Source organism: Agelaius phoeniceus, chromosome 8 (assembly GCF_051311805.1).
Source record: "Agelaius phoeniceus isolate bAgePho1 chromosome 8, bAgePho1.hap1, whole genome shotgun sequence".
NCBI classification, from domain to species: Eukaryota; Metazoa; Chordata; class Aves; order Passeriformes; family Icteridae; genus Agelaius; species Agelaius phoeniceus.
The window spans coordinates 19805811-19833740 of record NC_135272.1 but is presented as its reverse complement, the minus strand read 5'-3'; the positions used below and the strand labels follow the sequence as shown (position 1 = coordinate 19833740).

The window sequence follows — 27930 nt, the reverse complement described above, 5'->3', positions numbered from 1 at the left end:
ACTTACAGAACAACAGGTCAAACTTTATGAGAAATTTCTGGTGCTGCCTTTTGAGGATGCAAAGGTCTTACTGCAGGAGGATCATTTAACACCCCTGAGACAAGACATTCTCGTTCCATCCTCTTCACCTTTATTTCTTAGAGGATATTCACTCTTCTGCAATAATCAGTAACTATCTACAGTTCTGAAAATACAAACAAAACATGACATTTCCTTAAATCCTTTCCTATTATAAGAATACTGAGACAGTCAATGCTAATTGATTAGCTAAGACATGTCTTAGTGAAGGTAACTGGTTTAACACAGGTTTTTATTTCAATTGCAGAATTCTGCAGTATTCTTCCCCATTCAGCAGAAAGAATTTTCTTCCTTGTTCTCTTTGCTTTCTTATTCACCCCACAGTCATTTATTCAACTCTGTGGTTGTGAAGACTGCAGTAGCTGTTAGTCTACATGAAGAAACTGTTACAGGCACACCAAATAGATGATATGCAAATATACCATTGTGATTCATATGTTTCTTTAGGCTAATTTATATTTTAATGAATTTGGTCATTGGGAACTGAAGTACTTTGGCTTCAGAAATAGAGCTTGTTGAAAACCTTTCACTGAAATACATAAATTTCAAGGATGTTTTCAGCCAGCTCAAATCATTGTTGAGATCCTTTATTTAGTGAACCAACACTTCAATAAATAAGACAGAGATACAACTTTTGTATAATAATCCATAATTTGATATATGAGAAATAGGGATAGCAGAGAAAGCCATGCCCACTGGGACAAGCTATTTCTGAAGTACAACACAGTTATAAACCACAATCTGAAAATTACTCTAAAATCACTTCGCCACTGTTTTGTTGCAGGCGTAGCTTCTTTCAGGAGATAATTCAAAGTAATTTGAAAGATGCCATCAAGATTGAATAGACAAGTTCTAGTCATAATTGGGAAACACAGGAGTGGCTCACGTGCCAGACAGGCAGGAATAGGCTGATGGGAGCACTCATAAGGTGGAAGTGGTCAGTGTTGCAGCCTTGTGCCACTAGAGCTGATCTGAGGAAGATCGCCCACACCAAAACTCCCAGAGATCTGAAAGAACTGTAAAACCAAAGCAAAGTTCTGACATTAGCATGCACCACAGAATTTTGGTGGGAAAATCCAGAACTCAGGTTGGTGAAGAGAATTCAGGCGTTAATGAAACTGCTTTGGGAAGGGGTGCAACACACTTACCCACACTGGGTGTCACACTGACTAGCCACTGCCTTCTGAATTAATATTGAAGCTTTAAGGCATGCATTTTCCTTGCAAAAAAAGCATTTAATTTGAATTTTACCTAGGCTGGATACAGTCCAACATCTGAAAAATGTAGACTTCCATTGTCAACACTCAGCTACAGAAAAATCTGAGCTTTTAAAGAAGCCCCTTGCACAACGGACATTTTGGAGCTCTGGCTCATTAGCTGTGGATTACTGAGCTCACTGCTGCTGGAAAGCCTGTGCTGTCATGGTCAAGCCAGAGTCATCTGTGGTGGCCACTGTTGGCTCTTTAAATAGATTACTTCAGTTTGGATGGAAAGAATATGCAGATCTAAGACCACAATCAGGAGGACAGGGAAAGACAGAGTGAGATTAGGAGAGATATCACTAGAAAACCTCACACGCTGAAAACAATGGCAGTAAAATCACAATGACAGAACAATCATTTATGTCATACCAGTTTGAGAGAACATCGATTTAAAAGGTGTAATCAGATACATTTATTGCAAGGACTAAAAAAATATGGAAACTGTGAAAGTGAATACAAATACATCCTTTGCTGTATTTTAAACCAGTAGCATAGCTTTACCCAATTAGAATGAAATCCATCTTATAAGAAATATCTAATTAGATATGGTAAACTTATTTTATTTTAAAAGAAAGACATTGATGACTCCTAATTATACACATACATGTTCTCTAAGTAAATTACTCATTGTCTAAGGCATTAGGCCCAACATGTCCTTATACAACAGTGGCATCTAGTGGCCAGCGGCCAGGCTCTGCTCCAGCTGGAAGAGGGAGACGGTCAAACGCTGGAGTAATGAAAAACAACACCGGGGTTTTTGTTTGTTTAATAGATCGCATTATTTCAGATAACGAAATACGATATGGATTATTATGCTCATGTTAATTACAGGCGCTTTAGCATCCTAGCAGAAGGCATGAACCGATTGATACTTGGACATTGGGAGAGGAAAGGGAAAGCCCATCCACTGCCAGTCCAATGGACACTAGGGCTGTGCCAGGTGCTTTCTGCAATGCTAGCAACACCGACTCATGTAGTCTCTTTCTGTACCTCCAGATTTTGTTCCCTGTAGTCCATTTGGTCCAGGTTTACCATTCAAGTTGGGAGAATTTTTGCCGTCAACTGGGCGTTGAGCAGGGAGTGGATGAGACGGCCCCACAGCAGCACCGGCAGCAGCGGCAAGAGCGGCCCCGGGGCGCCCCGGCAGCCCCGAGCCACCCCTGCAGCCTCGCATCGAGCTGCTGTGCTCCATGGCCGCACCTCGGCTGCAGTCGGGAAAGCCTTCTGCAAGCCCCTTTGCTTCCTGTTAGCCACCCAACAGCACACCGGGGAGAATACAGCAGCATGGGCTGCCTCTGATTGCAGCACTAGAGATAAAACACCCACTGGAATAAATAATTACATTTTACAGACACGCATCCTGGAAGTATCTGTAATTAATGAGAAACAGAAAAAAATAATGACAACATGTCCTAAAAGCAATGCATCACCATGACCCTGACTAACTTGCCAGCAGCTGAGCACTGCATTTACCAGTAAATCTCATTTTATGAAAAATAAGAACTTTATATTCTAGAACTAGCTGTATGTTCTGGATAACAGCATTGTGAGTATACACTCTTGCTATAGATGACAACTACAGGCGTCAGTGAAAGCCGTGTTTTAAAAAGTATATGCCTCTGCGATCCAATACTGATCTTATTGGTCAGACATGCAAACCCAAATAGTATTTCTCACTCCTCATTGTAACAGGCTACTCCTATTCCCAGAAAAGCCTTGGGGCTTGATACCAGAAGTCCTGAAACATCAGACATCATTCAATTGTCAGATTGGCAAGCTGTGATCTTGGTTATCTGTGATAACCAAATAAAATTCAGATTCCACCTCAACTCACAGGAATGCAGTACTATTTTTGAGAGTCTATAAACTCAAACATATTCCTGGCAGATTTGAGCCCTTATTTCTTAACAAATAAATATCATAGTTGAGATAATTAAATAAATTTGGAATGTCTTTTTTTTGTGTGTTCTCAAAAAAAAAAAATATATCACAATACATTAAACACGGATTTTCAGCATCATCCACTTATTACAACTAGTATCATCTTATATTTAATTTCTCCTGATCAATGACATTATGGAAAGTCAGAATATCTTGTAGAAATCAGCTGCTTTGTCCAGTTTCTTTGGAGGTAAAAGACAAGTCAAGGATTTCATGCACCAAACCTGATCTCTAACCAGTCTGGGATTTTCCCAATTCCCTGCTGCTGGGTCCCACTTACCCGGCTTTTCCTCTCAATCCAGCCATCCTGCGAAGGGCTGCACTAAGTCAGCATTCTTCGACTGGATTGTTCCAGTGATCAATAGAGAAAGGACAATGATTTATTTATAAAGCAGCAATGCAGCACTGCAAGAATTAGTTCTCTTCTGGAAACGTTTCCCATTTTACACATTTCCTACATAAAAGAATGCACAATAAACTTCAGCATGAATTGCAGTGCAAACCACATTTTAACTGTACTCCTTCATTTGCTTCTTTTTAGGAAGTATTGTGTGGTTTTGTTGTTTGGCTGGTGGGGTTTTTTAGGGGGGTGGCATAGGACTGTGTATTTATTTATTTATTGATTTATTTAAAGCTTGTTGTGTATTGATTTAGCAAGGAACAGGTAATAGCCATATCAATTTTCTCACAGTGAGATGTATTGGTAGAAAAACAATTTTATAACTAAACAGAAATGACTGATTTATCGGCTAGTATGAGCTATTCTATTATACATAGATTATAGAGCTGATTTATATAAATAACTTAAGCAAGGTCTGTATTTTAGATATGCTTCAACTAAGGCAGTATTGTTAAAAGGAAAAGGGCCACATCAGCAGTATAACATACACTAGAAGCTGATATTTTGCATAGGAAATGGGATATATGTCTCTGAGTTCCTTATTATGTTGATTATTACATTTGGGAGAAATAACATTGAGTATTATTATGGCAGCTTGAGAAATAACAAGATATCTGAATCTGCAAAAAATACAGCTTGTAACAATCCGGGCACACACTCAGTGTTTCAGAAAAAGTAAATGTGATAGAAAGTACGTTTTATATCTTCAAGAAGAGATTTCCCCCCCACACCCCCCTTTTGGGTTGTATGTTTCTTCATAATCATCATTTTGCAATCTAATGTCAGAATGAAGCACAAAAGAGAATTTTTTTCCAACAATTGGAATTGCCATGGCAACACCCCAGATCTCAGATAAAGTTTGGTCCTGTACTGATAGTCACATTAGCATTTGTTTTTGTGCTAAGTGCAATACTGCATGTGAAAAGCACCTCAGTCTCTCTAGTTATGTATAAGAAGATGTAATTTGATTATTTCAGAAATGTGAAATATAAAATTTTGAAAGCTCCACAGAAAGCTTCACCCTTAAAATCATGTTTTTGAAATGACACAAATCATCAGAAGAACATTAGGTACGGCTATCAATATTAAATGCATCTCTAGTCTCACTTATGATGAATCTGAGTAATTGTCCACTGTCCCCTTTCCAGCAGCTCTTAAGTTTCCCAAACATATTGATCTTCAGTCTTTGAATTCACATACATATATAAAGAAACTGATGAATTTAAGCAATACCTACTAAAGAATCAAAGGAGACTATTTTACCAGACATATTTATAATTGCCTTACACTACTGCAAAAAATCAGCTGATGATAAAGACAGACATTTCTTTTCTGACACACAAAAATCCTATCCAAACTATAAGGCAACTAAAAACCCTGAAATTACAAATATTCTATGCTGGCAAATCTACATATCTATAAAATATATACACGTGAAAACATTTAGGATGTATTCAGGAGGCTTTTGTTCTGTATCATTAATCTGCAGGTTTGTAGAACAACCTACCAGAAATAAAACACAGAGGGACAACCATGACCATTTGAGCTGAAATCTGATTCCTCCCCAAGCAGAAAACAAAACCAGGATATACTGTCTATCATGGTAGCATACAGTTCAGATTTCAATCACTGTTTTTTTCAAATACTGTAGAGTCAAATGCTGTGTTTCAAAACAACATGATGGAAATATCTAGGAGATAACCATAATTGTTCCCAAATAAACTGCCTAACAAATAGACAGAGTGCCAAATCACTTATTATGAATTTTAACAGTTCTGATGACAAAATAAATAATAGAGAATGCAGGATGTGACTGAAATTCTGTTGCAATAATAAGCTTTGAGTGTAAATCATTGGGCAAATGTCATGTCACAATTTTTTAAAAAAGAAATTCAAGTATGTGGTTTTGGTATACTCAAGCAGGTACCACATATTCTCTAATAAATACAGCAAAGAATGTGCCACACTACATTTCCAGCTGGAGAGAGTAACTCAAATTCAAGATCTGTGTCTCCTTTCTCTTTAAGGGACAGAGAGGTAAACAGCATTGGCTAGGAAAGGATCTTTCAGAAGCCTGACATTAAACAAAGCAGTCATGGCTGTCATTGGAAAGACCCTAAATTCTAACATTTTATGAGTATACAGGGTCTGCCTGAAATACATGCTGGTTTTTGAAGTGTTACTAGTCTCCTGTACATATTATAGATACAACTTCATGGATCCAGGATGACAAGCTTAACTCCTCAAATGAAAAACCTGACAAGCTCCAAACTGTATTTAAGGGCAGAATAAGCTAATGACCAAAGCATGAAGCTATGAAAATAAAAAAGCCTAGGACCAGATGCTGCTGGCTGTTGTGGGGCTCAGTTTCTAAGCACCCAGAAGAACTTTTAAATCCCCCTTTACCTGTCCCCAAGAAGCGTACATTATTCTTTAGTGGGTATCTCAATACCTTCACTCAACAGCATCCCACCCTGACACACAAGCCCTTAGAGCAAGGTGAAGATTCCTGCACCACTTTTGAGATCAACAAACTCCACACTTGCAAACTCCTTGGCAGATAAATTCTGCATGTCCTGGATGAGGTCCTGAGAAGCCCGGAACGCATGCTGCACCAAAGTCAACTTAAATTTGATTCCTTTTTAATATTTACTGTGGGATACTAGAGAAGAGAAAGGAACATTATGCTACAATTCCTCAACATTGATTAACTTTTTTCTTTATCCTATTAATGTCTATCCTGCAGAACAGGCTGTGAACTTTACAATCATCATTTGGGTTTACCCCTGCTTTAATGCACAAATTCTAAATTAAGAGACCTTTGTTAGGGAATAGGCAAAGCATCCTGTTAATGCACATCATATTGCACGCTCCTAAGCAAAATGTTTACCTTGTGCAGGTAAAAATTGGGACCTTTTTTAAGACATAGGCATACTTTGAATCAGCTTTTCCATATTTGACATCGTTAGGCATTCTCTGTGATGTGAGGCAAAAAAATAAGTTGAGCTATGAAAACTCAGTATTTTGGAGATCATGAGCTGAAACAGAAAGCTGGGAGGGAGATGGGAAGACAGGCAGCAGTAAGACTACATCACTAAGCATCTGGTTTTTTCACACATTTCCTTGCTGCCCTGCAATTTTTCTAGTAGCTCCTCTTTGAAGGGAATAACACATAGGTAGCTGTGTCACTGCTGCAAGCATGCAGTTGTGATTTGCTTATGCAGTGCTGTGTTTTAGCAGCCATTTGAAAGCATGACTGAAATATCCTATTGCACATTATGATGCACCAGTAACTAAAGATGTAGTCCCCAGGAAGTGCCATTTGTGTCAGTGGAGCACAGCTGCTCTGGAGGAAAAAGCCTGGGGCACCTGCAGCAGCCATAGGGAAGCAAAGGGAACCAGCAGCTTTGCTCTGATTTGAAACAGGATTCACCTCCTTTAAAGTATTTATTTGCAAACACCTTGCCAAAATCTTTAGAGGAGTCTCCATTTTTTCTATTCTTAATTGTTTATTTCTTCAGGTGTTTAGATTATTTTGCTAATCCTTCTCCATGCAAATATATCTATTCCTTTTTATAAAGTCTATCAGTTCTTTTTTTAGCATCCAGTATGTTTATACATGGAAGTTACACATTGAAGAACATATGCCCCTTTTCAACTTCTTCTTGAGCTCTAATGGAGGAAAACCAGAAACCTTTGAAATGTCTTTCTTTCTTTCTATGAAAAAAGTTAATTTTCTTTTTTTTTATTTTAGAAAAACATTACAGAATGACAATTGGAAGCAGTAGTTTCTGAAAACATTTCAAAGAGGTTTACAACAGCCACTGTATATAGTTATAATTATTTTGGTAGAGAGGCACAAAAATGACAAAAATAAAATTCAAGACAATTCCAAACTCCTCACCTCTTTCTAATAATCAGGACTACATTTCTGATGACTCCTTATTTAGTAGGCTGGGCTAGGAATCTGCTTCTCATGCTGTCAAACTCGTGTGTTGTGATATGGAACAGGTCACTCAATCTGTATCTGCTGCTCTCCTTCTCCCTTCCTTAGCTGTCTAATTTATACAGTGAAATATCAGGACAGACTACAACACTGCTGCCGACACAGCACACAGAAAAATGAGGCATGATCTTTTAAATATAGTATTCATTATAACACTGGCACTGGAAACACTTTACTCTTTTACAATGCAAATAAGCACATCTTAGTTATGGAGGTTACATATACAGATGTCACAAAAGCACATTTAAAGACAGGCAAATATATGAAAAAATCCAGAAGAATCTGAATGAAGATTAAATTTCAGGGGGTAGAAATCTGATCATGAAGGACACTTTCTGCACAGTGCATAATGGAGGGTACAGTGTATTCTTTTTATATTCCTCAAATGTGTACATTTTCAGTGCATACAGTTTCAGTAATTAGAAAAGAAATTTGGATGTTAGAGTTTACATAAATAACAAAAACCATCAAGATGCCTTTTTCTTGTGATATTTTTTTCTTTTTATCTGCTTTATAATTTTTTAATTTCCTTTATACTATCTCAAGATATTAAAGTCCAAATCACCTAGCTATATCACTGGCAAAATAAGTCATATGTCATGCTCAATTTTAGTCATTAGCTATCTGTAGACACTCTCTTATGCAGTGGAGTTAAAAAACCTAAAGAGAGAAAGACAGAATATATCTGAGGGTAAAAAGCCTCTGTGGGTGTTGATGGGAGTATATGGAAGAAACCAGCAAGAACAGTGGATAATGGAAGATTGCTAGTGCAGGTAGTAGGCTTATCTATATGACAAATTGATGAAGAATGAGGAGGAAAACTATGTTGATTTAATGCTGGCAATTTGAAGCATAGGCTGCACAGCTGTTTCAGACAGAAATACTAAGATAAATTCAGAAGCAACCCCTGCTCTGACAGATTAATAAAAGACCAGGAATTATTTGAGCTTCTTAGAGGAAGGGATCACTAAAGAGCCCTTCAAATACCCAAGATATTGCACATAAGAATAGAAGAACAGCTCATCCAGCCCTTGCCTGTTATCAAGAACAGGCTTTAAACTGAGAGTCAAGCTTTTCCAGCAGACATGAAAAAATACATACTACAAGTGAAAAAGTAAAGAACAAAGTGAACACTTGCTACTGATACAATTTTAGGAAAAAAAGTCATTGGTAGAACCTTCAAACAGGCTACCTAAAAAATGGCTTACCTAACATAAATTTTTAAAACAGCTGTACTGGGTCTTCTGTTTCACCTTGTTTCTTAAAATCATTGCTAGCAATAGCACCATTTATCCAGGTGAAGTGAAGATACAGACTTTTTTCACTTCAAAAGTCAGACAAACCAACTCCATGTAAACATTTTCCCCAGTGCTTTAAAGACGCCTGTGGACACTGAGCCCTCCATTCTCTGGTCAAACACAAAAGGGCTCCTTCCCCTGGCTCTGCCAGGAGTGTACTGTGTGTCCTGCATGCTCACTGCTGGCAATGTAAGCCCACACAGTCATTTCAAGCATATTTTAGTACATTTTACGAAACAGCCAGCCATGCTTCTTAGCTGAATTTCTGACAGTTTGATTTACTGGCATTATTGTCCAGTTCCAGACAACCCAGCACTATCAGAAAGGTTATACTGCATCAGCAGCCTTCCACTGCTCTGAGCCAGAACCCTTTGGAAAAATTATATGGACTAATTCACAAACCAAAGGATCAGAACTGAGAGTTAGCTCTATGTTAGGAGAGAAGGTGCCTCTGGAAGAATACTTCAGAAGTGTTAAGACTGCAAGGTAGCATTTAAAAAAGCAAAAAACAAAAAAAACCCCAAACCAAAAGTAAGTAGCTTTGGTATCCCTCCCCTGCTCCCTCAAAAGAAGGGAATACTTCAGTATGATGGCTCACTAATGAATTATTCACAGAAAGGTAGGGCTTTCTTTCCCAGAGGTTACAGCAATGTCAAGTGAAAACATGTCAGTCTGCCAAGAAACACCAATGGTGTGGAATATTTCAACAGAAGGTGACACAATCACCCCGCTAATGATGTGAGCTCTTTTGGTGAGTGTATCTGAATTACATTCCTATAAAGGATGCCAGACATTACCAATAATTTCATATTTAATTTTGGGAAAATTTAAAGATTAACAAGCTCCTCTGAACAAATTCTAAAGCCAGGTTTTATTTTTAATTTATCAGCATTGCCTAAGCTTATTATTCATCACACAGTCCTCTTCCAGCACTCTTCATAAAGAATAAGCACTCTAAGTAATAATTTTAATACTAAAATTACCTAATGTAAAAATGCCCACCACTATCTCATCTCATCTCAGTTCTGGAAAGAACTTCTCAAACTTCAGTTCAATAGGCAGTCTTAAACTGTGGGGAAGACCACAGGTCACAAAATGTGACTTTATCCCTGATATTTGGGTTAAGCCTATTTTTCTTACAGTCTCTGTAGATATGGTGGAGCAAATGTGGTATTTAGGATGCTTTTTGTCAAGCTGTTAGTTCTGATGGCCAAGAAGAAAATTCCTTTGTCAGGAAACCTATTGGTAAAAGATCTGTGGGTCTTTACACCTCTTAAATACAATTTAGAAATAAATTTAATTTTTCTGAACAGATTACAATTCACAATTTATGCCTAGTGCTAGTAAGAGGTCTAAACCCCTTACCTTATGGGACAAAATTTGAAATTCATCCAGTGGACTTGAATCTTATGGGAAAATATTTGTAGACTCAAGTGTGTTCTTCACAATCTCTCTCATCTTCAAGAAGAAAGTTAAGATCATTTCACAGAGTTCACTGCACTCATAAGTCAGTGGGAGGGGAATCTCACAAAAACTCCACGATCTCTGTTCTGCACCTATATTAAGTTTTGGTACATTGTATGAGACAATTTTAGCCTATAACTGAAATTCATGTTTATGCAAATCTAGATCTGCCCAGTATGCATGAAAATTAAGTTACAGGCAAGGAATCAAGAATAATTTCTAGACTGAGCCATGTTCAGACACTTAAAAAAAAAAAGTCTAACACTACTTAAAGATCCAAATTGTTCAGAAGTGTTCCAGCCCAAAGCTGGGGTAAAGTGGCCCCTAAGAACATGCGGTGTCTGAGGAGGCGTGTGTGTGTGCACTGCCTGCAGCGCTGCCGTCCTGTGACAGCCCACGCTCACAACCAAAGCTGGAATCGGTCAAGCATTTATTTGCAGGTACAGGAAGGATTTCCTTTAAAAGTTGTTCTCAAGCCTCAAGGTAGGACTAATGCACCCGTAGCCAATTGGGTCATAATTCCTGCTCCCTAATCACTGTGTATTTGCTGCCATATGGTCAGATATGAGACTTCACAAGCCAGTATCTTTCTGGCCAAGGAACTGTTGGTCACCACTCTTCACTCCACTAAACTGCTTGAATCTCAGTTGCAGTGTTTTTTATTAAGATTGTGGACTTATTCCTACTATGCAACCTCCATTTCTCACCACAATCAGCACCAATGCCTCTAATGAAGACAGAATAAAATATTTCTTTTTTTTAGGGCAATACATTTAATCCCTGAACAGTGACTACATGTTGTTCTTAGGAGTTTGTTTCTAAAACTGCTTGCTTAAGGCTGATTACTTTTATCATGTTTAATATCCAGTGCAAGGTCTAGCTCTGCTGGACTTTAATTCACCTTACTCCTATCTTTCTCTAACTCTTTTGCATACATTTCTATGCCTGTCAGTCCTTTCTGCAATCTTTTTACATTCTGCTAATTTACTTTTGATTATGTGGCTATTGATCCAGTTACATTATTTCTACAATGCTTCTTTCTTTTTTCCAGGTATTAATGCCATAGAGTGTTAAAGTTTTTGAATAAGAAAGTTCCAGACCTTTTCCATGTTTAAGTTTCAGGGCTTCTTTGGTAGATTGATTCACATCTGTAGAGTACTGAGCTTTGAAATCCTCAGTTACATACAGATTTCTTTTCCTCTTGTCATTTAATTTTATCCAAATCACACATCATACATTCCTCAATCATCTCATCTAGAATATCTCCATTAATTAAATGAAACCTTATTGATGAAATGAAAAAACTGTCAGCTATTATCAGCAGAAATAACCAGTACTATCAGCATTTGTTCTCCAAGCTATTCTGAAGAAGTTAAATACTTCCATATGCAGGGCTGCCCACCCATCTGGTCACAACTCCTAGTAGTACTTAAAAGCTTTAACCACGCACAGAATGTTAAAACATAAAATGCTTTAAAAAGATCCCTTTTAATATGCAAATTCAACCCTACAATATCCTACAGACTCACCAAACTAATAGACTTTTGTTATCATTCTCTGATTTTGAGGTTTTTTGATTCAAAAGACATAGCTACACAAGAGCTATTGACAAGAATTTGTGCAATTCTACCTTCTGTGATTACCACATCAGATTTCTCACCTGTTGTTCCACTACGTGCCTGCAATCTGTCTAACCTAGAATCGTTAAGGTTGGAAAAAACCTCCAAGATCATCGAGTCCAGCATTTGACCTAATGCACCACGCCCAATAAAGCCTATCTCAGTGCCACATCCCCTCACTTTTTGAACTGTTTCTGCTCATTGTCAGCTCCATCATCATTGGAAAACACTTGAACTGTTAACAGAAAGTAAGTTGGGCAGTCCAAAAATCTGTTTTACCCTGTTTCTTGGCTTCAGACCCATTATGTCCATCATGCCAACATCAGCCCCCAGAGGCAGATTACCAAACCTATTTCCTATTTCCAGCTTCTTCAGTATGCAGCAGTACATACCATCATCTACCAGAGAATTTGTATCCATTCCACTCTGCATTGTGGTTACCTAAAAACTGACCTATTCATCTCTTAAATAGACATAATTTTGTTTAAGAATCATTTGCATTTCAGGCCATACTTTTACTGGAGACTTATTCCTCCAGTAACATGCTGATCTGCATGTTACTACATTACCTGGCTTTTCTGTACTAAAAATAATGAGAAAAAAATTATTAATTAATTAGATTATACCTTTAAATACATTTCATAAACATAGGATTGTTGAAAACTTTTTTCATCTGGGTTTAAGTTCATAACTTCCATGTTTGCTTTTATTGTGTCCTTTCACCTCCTTTCCTTACTCCTATCAGGCATGTTTCTGTGTTCCAGTGTGCAAGTAAAATTAAAGTTAAAGCATCCTAAAAGCAGTAGCATCTTTTCATGGAAATCTTCAGCTAATTTGTGGTCTTATGAATAATCTGAATTGGTTCTGCTAAAGCACAGGAATTAGGAATCTTCTTGGGGGATGCTCTTAAAGCCCTCAAAAGGCACAGAGATATCAAAGGAGATTTGCTCCAATCTACTCAATGACTCTTTTTAGCAGAGGGAATAGCTGGAGGCAAGAATGGCTGCAGCACTATATACAAAACCTTCTGTATTGCCTTATCAGCATAGGGCTTCAAACAGAATCCATACAGCTTATAGGAAATTATATGAGATATTTTTGGTGGTGTGGGAGCCAAATATAAGTCTTCCAAGCCTTGTTTCATTCCTCCTGGTGGCCTGAAGGGCTTTCTGAAACACAGAGATACAAATTCACATGAAGGCACTCCTTAAGTATTCCAGCCTTCTAAAGAGCTGGAGTAATTCCCAGCTGGTTCAAAACCAGAGGAGTTTACCACTGAGACCCTTCCCCCTACATTCAGCTATTGAGTCTGGCCTCAACAGAGTTTGCCCATCTAAGATACAGTCTCAAAGGTGCTAGAATGGTTAAACTGGAATGTCTCTTGAGCAAAACCAAAGGTGCTTTCAGAGATGTTGCACATGGAAAATGTACCCTTTCCAATAGTTGTGCTCTGTTCATTGCTTTTTCCCCTCATGTGTATCACATGAGAACAGAAAAATCTAAAATTCTAGTCTGTTTCAATAGTTTCATATACAGTTTAGAAATGTGAACAATTTGGTGGCATAAATCATTAAGTCAGTTTGAAGAGAAATTTTTACAGAACACCAAAACAACTATTATGGTATATGTGGCCACAGGCTGAGAAACGCAATCTAGCAGATGGTCATTTGCTGTCTTAAGTGATAGGGCATATAGAAAAGAAAATATTATTCTGTTAATGCCTCAGAAGCTCAACAAGGCCCAAAAATAGCATGCAACCTGGTTTCATGGATTAAAAAAAAAAAAAGCACAATTACATACTTATGGCAGAAGGAACTGACGTCTCTGATTTCTGAACTTTTTCAGAGTATGGAGTAGGTAAAGTGTAAATATTGTGGTAAATGCCTCTTAAGTTCTCATATATTCCTTCCTATAGTCTTCCTTTTTGAAGTCTACAGCACCCTTCTAGCCATTGCTTATTGGAAAGATGAATAAAAAAGAGAAATTTAATGTATTTAAGCTTTCATGTAATATGATAGGGATTAATTCCTAGGAGCTGGGGAGGTACACCTACTCTCCCCTGCAGTTTCATCTTGCCTTACAGCTTTTCTCTTTCTCTCAGTGGTAAACAAGTACCAATGCTAGCTACAGAGCTCACTGCAACTCACCAGAACACAGTATTTCAATGCCACAGTCTATCCACCAAGCTCATTTCAAACAGAAGTTCTCTTGCAAATCCACAGGGTCAACATCATCAGTGCCTTGCTATCACATCATCCCTAAGTGAAAAATCTGCTGGATGTAATAATGACCTAATTAATCCCATTGTTTTCCCTCTAAGACACAGACCAATCTGGTCTCTTTCATTTGCTCACAAAAGAGAAAACTGCAGGAAGCAAATGACTGCTTGTGTTGCCACTGTAAATCACATCTGCTGGAATACTTCCTTCCCATCTGATCTAGAGCTCTTGCAGCTGCAGTCTGACCATACTGTCCAAAGTCACTCTATTCTTGGACTACATCATGGTATAAATTCTTGAAATTTGTTTCCTCTGCTATTCTTTTCTAGAATTTGGCAATAGATCTTAGTATCTGAAGACAATTCTCAGTTTTCAAAATTGTACACATTGCAAACACACTACGATATGCTAAGACGAAATTAAAAAACTCCAATCTACAAAATTACTGAAGTCTGCTCCCCTGTGCACTTGTGCTCATGCACACACTTGCTATATAGCATTCCCACCAGATACACCAAAAACCTTAGCTAATTCCAAGCATGTCATGCAGTGGTGAGGGAACAGACAGTAGCTGGTTTGTTGCTTTTTATGTGTTCTGAGCAATGGGAAATACTCTGTCACTTGACTGTCCACCAGCAGCAACAGATATTTTTAAATCGTGAAGACATTTGGGGGGGTTAAATATAAAGTTAGGGCACATGAGTAGAACAGTTATCTACTACACTGCCAGTTTTATATGTGTGTATCCTGGCAGAAAAATTTTGAGGTTTCCTGTTAAGTTTTACCTAAGGGATAAGAGATTTACCTAAGGCACAGTGTAAAAAACATTAATTCTTCTATAAATCTATCTTAGCTCTTTTTTCAGATTTAGGCATCTCTTTTAACAGTGTTGAAACTATTTTGAGCTGTTCAGCAACTTCTTAACAAATAAAGTTAGGAGAGGAAGAGGATGTCAAAGGGAAGAAGAATCTTAGACCAACTACCAAGTTTTCCCACAAGGGCTTTTCCACATTAATCTTTGATAAGAAAACTATCCTCAAATAGTGCGAACACAGCTGTTCCCATTTAAAGCTTGACAACTTCTATGCTGGGTAAGCTCAGTTCTCACAAAGGACCCCAATATCACTCCTTTGTATTTTTAAATTATTCATATACCTGCTTCCCATACCAATCAGATTGTCTGATCAGATTGTTCTTTGGTCACTTCGGAGTTGCACCAGTTTCCAGACCTTTAAAACAACCTCCACTATTAACTAAAATGCATCATTTGTTTGCCAGGACCTAGAAATAGCTCTTCATACAGTGAGAACAGTTTTTCCCTCACAGATTACAAAAAATAAAAACCAAAAAACCAACAAACATTTACAGTCTGTGCAAATGACAAGAAAGCTATCCAAGAAGTAAATTCAGAATTTATAACTGAAGACACTTCAGGTACCCTGTCAGGCTGTGTGGATTTTCTTCCAGCTCTGGCAGAGTGTAATTGTTTACTTAACCTGGATATTGATTGTAGTTAGACTGCTGGCTCACTTCCTTCAGCTGCAATTCTCATTTTGGCAGTTTCACATACATCACTTAGAATTCCTCTCTGCAGCCATGCTGTTCACATTCTTTCCTCTGGGCCATAATCTGGTAACATGATCATACTTTTATTTCTGCATTATGATGATGGGGCTTTTTAAAAATTTTCTGATCTTTGTGGAACAAAAAGTGGAAGCTTTTAGCAAGAATGACCTTGAGTCACTGTCCTTTACAATTAGTATTATACTACAGAGTTTTATGGAAAGAGCTCAGATAAAATGGAGAGATTCTCCAGCAGTATAGCTGCAATATGAATTTTCTACATGTTTATGAATACCAATATACATGTCACTTTCTATCAATTAGTACAAAATTGTTAATTAGGTTGCGTGCTGTTCGAAACTTTATGTCGGTAGTTCAGATGTGAATTTGAGGACTAAAAAAAATCTCTTATATAACATCATGAATATAGAGTGTTAATTCAACCACGGTGCATCTTCTGTATTGGTTTTTTACTCTCACCTACTTCAAACGTACTTAGGCTCACCTACTAAAAAGTTTTGAGGGTCACAGAAAGCATGTGCAAACATTAGGGATTGCTAAATCCATACCAAGAAATTCTGTAAGGGCTAATTAACCTTGAAATGGTGGCAAAATCTGTGCCTAAAGGTCAAAAAATGATCACCAGTTTGCACAGTGTTTTCAGAGCCATTACACTGCACCAGCTGAAATACACAATCCTTCAAGTGAAATGGATTATAAACAGACACGAGAAAAATTAAAACCAGAGAGAATTCCAACTCCTGTATCAAATTACTTCAATAAGCCTTGATATGTATTTAATGTATGAATATTTTTGCATACTTTCTGACTAGGAGATACTCTAGTATTTCATGCCATACAGTAAAGATTGCTAAATATACAGTTCCTCAAAAAACTAGGACAGCAGCATTTATTTGAAAACAGGAAATCATTTTTTCAGCAGAAAAGACAATGCTATATTAGAACAGATAGACTCTATTTCACAACAATGCAAAGTATTACACCCCCTCACCCCACCCTCCCCAAAAAATGATGCTTTCATATCTAATGAAGCGTGACAACTGGTTCTAGATATTGTAAAATATATGTGATACAGTGCTTCACCTGGAATATTTTCATGTCTAAAATTTGACAGTAACATAGCTTAAAAGGATAGCATGTCTCCAGATATTGATCAGGGGTTTGTACAGCTGCAATGCCTTAAAATCATCTGCAGCTATAAAAGAGATAATGTGATTATGAGTACACTACATTGTAATTTCCTTTGGGCAGTCAGAAAGGAAAAACAGTCTGAGAGTCTCTGGAAAAAAATAAGCTTGCAGGATATCCACCATCTGACAGATGAATCATTTTACAATATTCCAATTAAAGAATCTTCCAAATTTAAATTAACAACAACAAAAATATCACAATAACTTAACAATTACCTTTCAACCACAAATCAAAAGGCAAGTTGAAAAGCTAAGCAGCTCACAATGTAGAGAGTTTTAATGTTCCAACTTCCTTGTGAGTCCAGGCATGGAACATAAATAGTTAACCTTATTCTAAGCCATTAAATGGAGCTTACTAAAAAGCTTGCTCTAATAAATGGTATGATATGAAGGTCAGCCCTTAATTCACCATCAAAATATCTTCTGGGTGTAAACATAATGACTTCTGCTTATGCACTACACAACCCTGACAAGAATGCTACTTGACAATCCATTTCAGAGCTAGAAAAACGTTCTCATTTGCGTCAAGGTGCTGAATGTCAGCAGATTCACTAACACGCTTATTTGCACTGCAGTGGTGGAACAGAGTAAAACACCAGGAGCCCTCCATGCCCCGCTGCTGCATGGCTAGAGAGATGGTGAAGTAAAACAAGATTTAATCCTGTCCATATCACTGTGCAGTTGGTGAAACTTGACAAGTCAACATTAAGTATTCAACGTGGTATTGTGGCCTAAAGGGATAACATGCAGCCTGCACATAAGAGCAAAGGAATAGCTTGGTTCTGCTTCGGTGTTTGTAAATTTAATTTGTTCAAGGAAAAGCAACTCTGGAAGGGATTACTAGCTAAGATCAACACTCTTACCAAAGAAAAAGAGAAAATGCAAGTAGGAATAATATTGACGTTTTTGTAATACAAAATAGCTTTTTGGATTTAAGTGAATAAATAAAATTTGGAGGTGATTGCAGCTCAACCCCAGCATATGAGAATATTCCACTTAGTGTTCCTGAGTAGGAGGGCCTGGGAAGGTATTTCATGAAAATTGCATAGGAATTTAGAAAAAAAACCCCATATTTTGCAAAATGTTACAATTTCTTTAGCAAAATATTGTCAAGTATTGTTTCAGTGCAATACCTATTTCTTTAAATAAGTGGGGCAACAATACTCATGGTACAACATCAAATATATTGACTTAATTATTGCCAAGATCTCATTCCACAGGTTCAGTAAAGGTTATCTGCAGTAAAATGTGTAAATCCCTGGTGCCCAGGAAACATGGAGCCTGTGAATATACACACATGGAAATGAAGAAAAAACAAGATCTACAGCAATGTAATTCTGAAATAAAAGTTCAAGAGAAACCTGCAAATCCCCTTTGCTAAGTGTAGCTCTGTATTTACGCTATCTGCAATATCTTTGAATAGAGCAACTATTCAACTATTTTAAGTCATCAAAAGGCATTAACCTGTGGTCCTACAGCAGGAAATGAGCACAAAATCCCTGAGTCTGTAAAATGCTCTCTTTGCTAAACAATGCAGGGGAGAGGTGCTGGCAAGCCCCTGGGACTCAGCATGGGTGGGAAGGTGCCCTGAAGATGCATTTGCTTACTCAGCCCTTTTAACAGAAATTAGGGACAACTGGCATAGAGGGTGGGGTGGGCAGCTGAAAGTAATCACAGAACAGTCTCCTATTTTGTTTTAGCAGGGGTCCTTTTGATGATTAAACCTCCAACTGATTGTTAAATGCAATGCATATTTTTTCTAGAGTGAAGGACAATGAATACCTTTTCCTTACAGACTGATACTTCAAATATAAAGCACAGAAAGATAAGCACTGCCAGCAAGGAATCTAAAAATATTCTTAAGCTTGACTAATGAGCTAATAAAAAGCTATAGTAAGAAAAAAGTCCAATTAAAGCATCTTGCAATATTTCTCTCAAACAGAAATAAAAAGCTCCAAGAGCACAGTAAAACTTTGGAAAATTAGTATGACTCAGACAACAGCCTTAATATTCAAGCCTACAGTACATCAATTTTATCCTTTCTTTGACTGGCTGTCCTTTATTTACCATCTCTGATGTGTGTTGTCTGAAATTGAGGTCCTTGAGTTTGTTATTGCCTCACAAGTATATAATCTAAATTTAAATACAGACATATTAAAAACTTGGGCATTATACAGGTTGTAGGTACTTATTCTATTCAGAAAACCTGCAGGCATATAGCAGAACATGTGGAAATAAGGGCAAAGCCACTGGAAACTATATACTATCAGCTATAGATAAAATCAGAAAACAAAGTAGCTACACTTCTCACAGATGGACAGGAGACAGAGTAGAAAATTTATATTGTAATAGTCACTTTTCATCAGTCTTTGGTACCTGAAGGTAATCAGAGGGGACAGGAGCAGCGACGACACTAGAAAGGAGCCGTAAAAGACACAGAGGTAGGAAGAGCCGGAGATTTGACACCAGACGAGAACACCTGCACCACAAGGAGCCCCAGCAGGGCCCTTGCAGCACCTGGAGGGGAGCGGCGCTCAGGCCAGGGCCCGTGGCAGGCTGCGAGGAACGCAGCGCACCAAAGAAACCCCCGGGCCCCTCAGGGGCGCAGAGCTGAGGCACGGCAAAGAGCAATAGGGCAGGGACAGTCTACACAGGGTGGGAAAGAAAAGAAGCCTGGGCATCTCGTACCAGGGGCAGTTGTTATTTTAATGCTACAGGAACCGTTTATCTGCACTTACTGAAAGGTCCTCAGGCATCGTCGGGTGTGCGAGGCTCCAGGACGGGCGCATCCCACCTCCCTCTGCCGGCGGCTCCGGGCGAGACCCCCGCAGCAAACGCTGCTGGCACCTGAGGCGTGGAGCGGGCCACTGCCCCCGTCTCCTCGTGAATTTTAGGGTATTTTTAAACAAAAATTAAAATGTCTCAGTAAATACTCTCTAATTAGGCAGACGTAGTCTTTGTCTCTTTTCACAGTTCAGTGAATATTTGGTGGTTTTTATTTTAATCCCTTTATTTCAAATTGTGGTTCAAGACTTCGCCGAAAACGTGAAATATCAAATGTATTTCCTCATCAGCTGCCTGCAGCGCTTCACGAAGGAATACTTTTCAAAATACTTTCATTTGATTACGGGGTTTGCCTTTTCTAATTTGACAGCAAGGGAATCAAGATACACAAAGACAATGTTGTATCTGCCTGTTTAAGAACCCGCCCACGACTCCTGAAATTTACATTAACAACAAAGTTGACTTCAGCTATTTCAGGCGGCGCCTAGAGAGATGTGCCCTGTTCCACACTGAGCAAACGCGGGCCCGGCCCAGCAGCGGCGCTCCCGACTCCGGCCCAGGGTCGGTGCCAGGGAGGGGCTGAAGCCCAGGGCAGGTCCTGCCCGCCGCCTCCCTGCTCGGCCCTGGCTCCGGCAACGAACGGCGCCGGCCATTACTTCCAGTTCAATACTGCCAACTTCGAAATCCCACAATTCCGATGGTTTTACTTTACAAAAAAAGGACAGCTTTGCGCTTTTAAACCTTTGGTGTCTCCTCGCTGCTTTTCTGATGTAATATGCCGTCACTTTGTTCTCACAAGCACATTTCTGACACCAAGGAATCCCTGGCCTCAGCATTAGGACACACGCCTGACCTCACGGCGAAGGGGTCCAGCTACGAGCGACAGAGCGGCTGCTCAAGAGAAGCTGTACGAGAGGCAAGAGACAAAGCAGCAACGCGTGGGTTTTCCCTGCTGCCCCGGTGCGGCACCTGAGTGCCAGCCAGGAGGGAAGAAAGTCCAACCCGCAGAGCGCAGGAAAGCAAGCCTGGGTACGCCCCTGCCGGGCCCGGGGGCTGCCGAGGGCAGAGCGGGCGGCTGCCTGGGAGGGCACGGAGCTCTCCCGACCGAGACACTGCACACTCTTTCTAGCGGCTGCGGCCAGCGGCACCCCGTGGGCAGCCCGCCCAGTCCCCTGGCAGCCCCGGGGGCGACCAGGGCGGCGTCCCCCGCGCCGCTACGAACACGCCTGTGGGCGTTGAGCCGCCCCGTCCCGCCTCCGCAGAGGCCGCAGCCGCAGTCCCCGCTGTCTGGGCCTGCCGGCAGGCTCGACACCCCCCGGGCCCGCTCCCTCCCAGCCCTAGCCCGGCAGCGCGGCCCTCCTGCCGCCGCTTCCACTCCTGCGCACTGGGCGCGCCCCCCGGGCCGGCCGCGGCCAGGGGCGGGCGGGGGAGCCGCCAGTTGCGGTCCCGCGGAGAGCGGCTGTGGCGGGGCCGCCGCCCGCGCTCGTAGGGCAGGATGGAGACTGAGGGCCGGGTAGCGGGGCCGGCGCTCCCCGTCGGCGGGGAAGGGCCCGGAGCCGATTCGCATCTCGCTGCGGGTGTCCTCGGCACGGCCCGGGGGCCGGTGCTCGCCGCCGCCGAGGTGCTGGCCCTGGACGATGAGGAAGACGACCTGGAGGTGTTCAGCAAGGTACGGCAGCACCCTCCGCGCCGGGGGCGGCCGGGCGGGCTCGCCGGTACTTTGCCCCAGCCGGCGTCGGGCGAGTCGGGGTGGCGCGACGGGACGGGACGGGAGGGGATGGCTCCGCCCCGGGCGGCGATCGCGGCCTCTGCCCGCTCGCCCCTCGCACGCACGGCGCTCCCCGGTGCCACCGGGGCTCCGTGACAGGCCGGGCTGCCCGAGGGCGCGGGGCTGACACGGGCAGCGATCCGCGGTCCCGGGTGACTTCTCGGGCACGAAACGCGGAGTCGCTGCTTCAGACCAGCAGTGTGAGTCATGACTGCGCTTACCTTACATGTGCCATCTAATCTGGACTCGCTGTACCATTTCCATCATTTAGGCTCGTCAGGTGCCACATATGTATCTGTAAATTAAATAAACAGTCGTGTTTAGTAATTGCACTTGTGTTTGAGTGTAAATAAATGTTTCCAAGTTTCAGTTTGAGTTTTCTTTTAAAAGATGAAGTATCATACCTTCAGATGGGAGATTTGAGAAGATAATAGCTGAATTTTGATGAAGGGAATCAAATGAACGTAACTGACAATGTATCAGTGTCCACCTTCAGAGAGCACACAGCCAGGAAGATGCGTGCCCATCTGGCTGATAGTGCTGGTTTTAATTAAACCAGCGAAGGGGGGGGTATGGCTTCCACGTGTATCGTTTCTCATTTAGTACTGATTTAGTACAGGTGAAGACAAGACTTACCTCTGTCTCCTTAGTAGTTAAAGAACAGGGCATGCCATAGATTTATTTGCCTTATCAAGGCAGCATCTAAAATATAAATGCATACAGAGAAGTAGGGTGGAGAAAATGTGTATGGGGCTACGGTGTCGTTCACCATCTGAGACTTGCAGACTGCTGTGATAGGATGTGTGGTGTGCCATGGGAGAGAAATAGCAGTTACATTTACAATTTGAAAAAGGACAATGTATTTCTATTCAGTAGGACAGATTGTCACAGGCAGTAAATGTGTGGTTTTATATTTCTGTAGGTGAGAAACACTGTTGTGGTATGAATGAATACTACTATTGGGATAAGGACTTCCTTCTTAGGAGCTATGTATTTAAACTCTGTAATAGATTTTATGTATGTATTGCTATGTATTTAAACTATAATAGAATTCTTGAAACTCATGGCTTTTAAGGCCAGAAGGGACTTTTAGGTGATTTAATAGTCTGTAACATGCAAGAGATTAGGCTAAATTTCACCAAGTTACCTGTATTTTTCTGAAGCATAACTAGGGTCGAGCTGAATTATATTTTCTTGGAAAGCACGAGTCCTGATTTTACTTAAAAAGATGAATGATTCACTAAACTTGTGTGCAGAAACAGTGCTAAAATATCATTTTAGTTGTTGATGCTCACTTTGCATCCATTTCATTTTACGAGTGAAGTTCAGGCAGTTCTGCATGAAGGTATCTGCTTATCAACACAGTGCATTGATGCTTATGCTGCTTCCTTATCAAGAGCAATTCTCCTTGGGAATAAGAAATAAAACCAAGTGGAGTTGATACAAGTTACTGCTGCTTTATGGCAAATATTGAGATCTTTAAATTTCTACCTGGATTCATGCCAAATATTTTTTACATATATGAAATCTTAACTACTGGTAATACATGCTACATGATAAGTTATTCCTGCAAACAAGAAAATTTGTCATATTATATGAAAATACAGCTTTCCGTCCAAAGCTTGGATACCTGCATGTAGTGGTTGTATATATCAACCAGAAATTCATGATTTGTTTTCAAGTGCAATTTGAAATCTGATCTTTTGAGCTGATGAAAATCTGTGACGTTGGTTGGGCTTTGCACCCTATTTATTCATGTTCCATATATTCAGAGAAATCTGACAGGCTAAATGTAGCTTACAACTAAGTTTTGTAAAACCAATTTTTCCGTAACATAGTGTTCCAGGACTGCCTTGTTTTAAATTGCACCTTAATGGGGTTCCTCATGCAGTGTCTGTAAGGCAGTGGTGTAGCCTTTGCAGGCCAAGGGGGATGGCAGCAGCCGTGCAGAGCTCACTGCCTGCCACTCTCGTCAGCTTCATCTTTCTCAGTCTAGGCAGTGCAATGTGCCAGCTAACAAAATGGTGAAAAATGAGGTTCTTAAAAATTGTCAACCTCAATACCCTGAGTTATTACTCAGAATGTAAACAGTGGGCTTTTATTTTATGAAAATCCATAGACATTTAACCTGATAGTGCTATAAACCATTGACCTGGTATCCTCTGACGTATCTCAAATATTACAGACCAGCATCTTCAGCAGCTCTGATAAAGCATTTCATGATGTGATACGCATTTCACTTTATCCTAGTTTCCACTGCCACTGAAAAAGTTTGTGATTCTTTTCAGCTGAGACAAATTCTGGGAGCTGAGTTATGAGTCAGACAGATGGAATGTTTTCAACCTGCTTTCTTCCCTTAGCTTCAAAGTATAGAGTACTGCCTGTATCACAAATACCCATTCAGTTATCTTTTGCATTCTTTGATTACTGATATGTAGCATTGACAAAGCTGTCAGCAGTTTGGTTAATACTTAAAATCTTTAGCACCTCTGCTTTCAAACTCTGTTTTACAGTGGTTGTCTGCATTTCATAATTACAGAAAACTTAATTCTATTTCTGAAAAACATGTATATACCACTTCAGAACTGCATAGAAACAAATTTTTCTTCAAGATTTTTCTTCAAGTTCATCAAGGATTTGAGACAGAATAGTTCCTTGGCAAAAAATGCACTTATAAATCAGTCCTCCTGAATCTCTTTGCTCTTTGAAGAATGCTCCAACAACCAAGCTATTCACTTATAAGATAAACTCTGCCCCATGTCCTTTATCTCAAGCTCTGGATCCTTGCTGGGATGGATGGATGGATGGATGGATGGATGGATGGATGGATGGATGGATGGATGGATGGATGGATGGATGGATGGATGGATGGATGGATGGATGGATGGATGGAGCACAGGGGTAACCTTGGGTCAAGGACCTATGCTGTGGGAGGGAGCATTGTTTAGACAAACTCCCAGGCTTCGTGTTGTCTCCAAAGAGCTGCAGTCTCAGCTCTGGGTGTAGCCTGTTTTAAGGCTGCTCTGGCTGCAGGAGTGTTTTCTTCCCTGATGTATTTTGGACTGCAACTGACCAGTTGCAGTCAAATGTGAGACTGAGATAGGTAACTGCAAGTGTTAGAGAAAGGAGTCACCGAAAAAGGCCCTCATGTTGCGAGGAGCTCATTGATTTTCCATGGCTTTGGTCTCTTGGCCAGTAAATCAAAAGGTATGAACCTGTTTGTGGACTGGCACACTTAGCTCTGCCAACTGCTCTGTCAGGAGGGAAGGGGCTTGGAAAGAGAAGGGGTACTGCAGGTAGGTGGGGATGGGGAAGGTGTGGGAAAGGACATAATTTTCTCGGACAGGGCCTTGATGTTCTTGGCATGGATGAGGAGGAAGAAGGTTACATGACCCAAGAGCTGTCTGTTTTTCCTGTGCTACAAAACTCCTGCCCTCATCTGTATGCACACAAAAACATAGTTCCAGCCACAAAATTACAGCTGTATAGAAAATTATCATGGGTTTTTTTAAATGTGTTTCTGTGATGACATCAGGCTTAGGTCACATGAACTTCAAGAATTACTGGAAGTAAACCTGAACTATCATGAGGATAAAGAGACAGATGCTTCTTTAAAACTCAGGTGTATTCATTCTGGTGCACTTGAATACTAGAGCTATATGAAACAAAACCAGAGACTTGCCTATTCTGTGGATTTTTGTTGCCCATATTTTGTTTCTCAAATCACATATTCATAAGCCCTTCCACATAAACATATACTTTCATACCTCCATGAATAGAACAATTTTTAGTAGCAACCTAGAAGAAGGAAGGAAACATTATGACATTTATGCTCCATGTAAAATGAGAAAATATGAAACACATTTATCTTGATCCAGTTTAAGCTTTGCAGAATCATTACTGCTCAAATTATATGGCCATTCAAGTCCCTTACTTGCTCACATCCATTTTTCTTTCCATAGAAATTTCCCATTGCCTCAGCGCTTTGAATTGCATGGGCTGCTCTGAGCGAGCAGTCCTCATTCTTCATCTAGACCACAGGCAGCCAGTGCTAGCAGGCTCTGGGAACAGCTCTGTTTATTCTGCACGACTCAGGATAGTGCTGGCTGTATAGAAGTTGTGTAGCAACACACTGAGAAAAAGTAAAATGACTGACGGATACAAGGAGGCCACTGTGTAATATTTAAAGTGTTGTCTTCAGTCTTCTGTGTTGCTTTTGTCTCCCTGTTCAAAGAACTGCATGTAAGTGAGGGGAGGAGAGCTAGTACATAAGCACTTTCTGGGCATAATTCCTGGTATAAATGTCTCTTCCATATTTGTAGGAGTACACTGATAAATCCAAAGCAGAAGAACAAGATAAGGTGTTTAGAAAGTTTTGATCCAGTTGAATTCAAAGGACAAAAAGCAACTCTGACACAGTTCAGCAGTAAAGTCGGGTTCCCTTCATTCCTGTGAGATCAGCCTTGGGATGATGCCATGACTCCAGTTAGTGTGGACTCACACTATTCCAGTCCTGGCATTTGAGCAGTTTTCTCTTTAACTGCATCCCTGTTCTCCTTCCTCCATAATTAACAAGGCATTGGAGAGGGGAACTCTTTGCTACTCATAGTCGGTGTAGTCTAACAGCCCTTTTAGAAAACTTCTAGGAAATAGATTAAAGTTTGTTATGAAGATAATTCTTTGTATTGCATATATTAAAAAAGCCATATACAGTATTTGATATTTAAAATATAATGATTGGTTTCAATTTCTGTTATCTCTAATGATTTATTTATTTGTTATGCTCTTTTATGAAGTTAGTGAATTCAATTTCTTTTCATGGTGACTGTATCCTTCAAGATTCTAGATTAGTAGATCTCACCCAGACTTGTAACTAAGGAAGAAAATGAGATTTCTGGCCCATTTCCAGTTTCCACCTTGTTTCTCAGCAGATGAGTGAGCACCATTGAATGTACTAGCAGAAGCAGCTGCTATGGGGACATATTCTTACTGAGTTGTGTGGAAGTGGTCAATGGTATCAAAAAGAGGTTTTTCACTTCACCAAAACAGTGGTTTGACTTTTTTTTTTTAGAAATTAAGCAGCTAATTTGTACTGCATCCTTATTTACTGTTTTCCTTAAGAAAAAAAAATAATTTATGTACTTTTAATTGTTTTCCATTTCAAATATTATTTAAAATAAATGCAACTGAAATATCCACTTCCAGTAAAAAATCTGATTTGGATTTTGCCTTGTTTTTTTGAATCATATTTTTTTTATCCATTCTGTTCAGGTAATTAGAGATAATTCAAACATCATAAATCCTCAATAATTGGCTGCTAACAATTTTAATAAAACTGGTAAGTACCCTACACAATTAATGGGTGCTTGGTTCATAACTAATTTTATTATTCATAGGCAAGTACTCTTTCTACCTATGCATAACGTTTTCTCAAATGGTAGCATTTTGATCTTTCATCCATTTTAGAATAAATCTCATTTCTTACATCTTCACCAAAGCAAATACTGGAAAGGATACCAGATTTGCTATGTACTACATAATTCTTTCATTTGCTCTGAGTTTTACCTGTTCTATCAGATTATTTTAAAGCTTGCCATTTTAGCATCAGAGAACCCGTTTGTATACAAAGATTACTGATTATGGGTGTCCTCATGTCTTATCTGCAGGATACATCTCTGACTGAGGTAAACTCATTCAGTCCTTCAGTGCCAATATCCCCCTCATCAATGATAAACCAGTATAAATTTGAAGATGGGCCTGAATTAAGAGATCTCTTCATTACAGTCGATGATCCCGAAAGCCACATTACAGCCATTGAAACATTTATCACATACAGAGTAGTCACAAAGGTGAGTATCTATTTGTGGTTTAATGGCTTGCTTTGATAACAACTGGCATTTTCACTCTTCTTGCACACCATTCTCTGGCCTATTGCTAAATTTAAACTTTAATTTTGCCAGGAGTTATAGACAACTAAAACTGCATGAAACTGTGCTATGTAATGGAAAAAATTCAGTGTGAGTCTGTATACACACGTGCTTAGATTCTTTATGTTGTGAAAGTAGTTAATAATTCTTCAATGGCAAAATGAGTGCTGTGAGGCAATAACATTTTCTGTTGTGATCTCCAGCAGGAACAGGAAACAGCCAAAGGACTGATCCACTTTGAAGACACTGTATTAGCACAAGTATTGATGACCTTTGGATAACTTACAGGCTACCAATCTTACATTTTGCATAAACATTACCTTCTACAGTCTTTCAGTTCCATTCTTTTCTAATTGCATCCATTAACACATGGGTGTTTGCTTCCCATGT

The 27930-nt window shown here is 39.8% G+C and overlaps 1 protein-coding gene and 1 long non-coding RNA gene across 13 annotated transcripts in view; one reads left to right on the top strand and one right to left on the bottom strand.

Annotated features, from left to right (window-relative positions):
* LOC143694642 (uncharacterized) overlaps positions 1–22711 on the bottom strand; it is a 45733-nt gene extending 23022 nt beyond the window's left edge. For 4 of the 12 annotated variants that reach the window (XR_013183249.1, XR_013183250.1, XR_013183255.1 and 1 more), the window contains exon 1: positions 7–10582. This is a non-coding gene — a long non-coding RNA (uncharacterized LOC143694642). Of the gene's footprint in view, positions 1–6; positions 10600–21834; positions 21909–22017; positions 22166–22249 lie in introns of those variants that run through there. The other 8 variants (XR_013183254.1, XR_013183258.1, XR_013183256.1 and 5 more) reach the window with 8 other exon arrangements.
* The window catches only part of SNX7 (sorting nexin 7), a 30152-nt gene continuing 22554 nt past the window's right edge, over positions 20333–27930 (top strand). The window contains exons 1-2 of the mRNA XM_054638695.2: positions 20333–21514; positions 27280–27462. Of these exons, the coding sequence (XP_054494670.1) occupies positions 21341–21514; positions 27280–27462 (357 nt within the window). The 5' untranslated portion in view covers positions 20333–21340. The remainder of the gene's footprint in view (positions 21515–27279; positions 27463–27930) is intronic.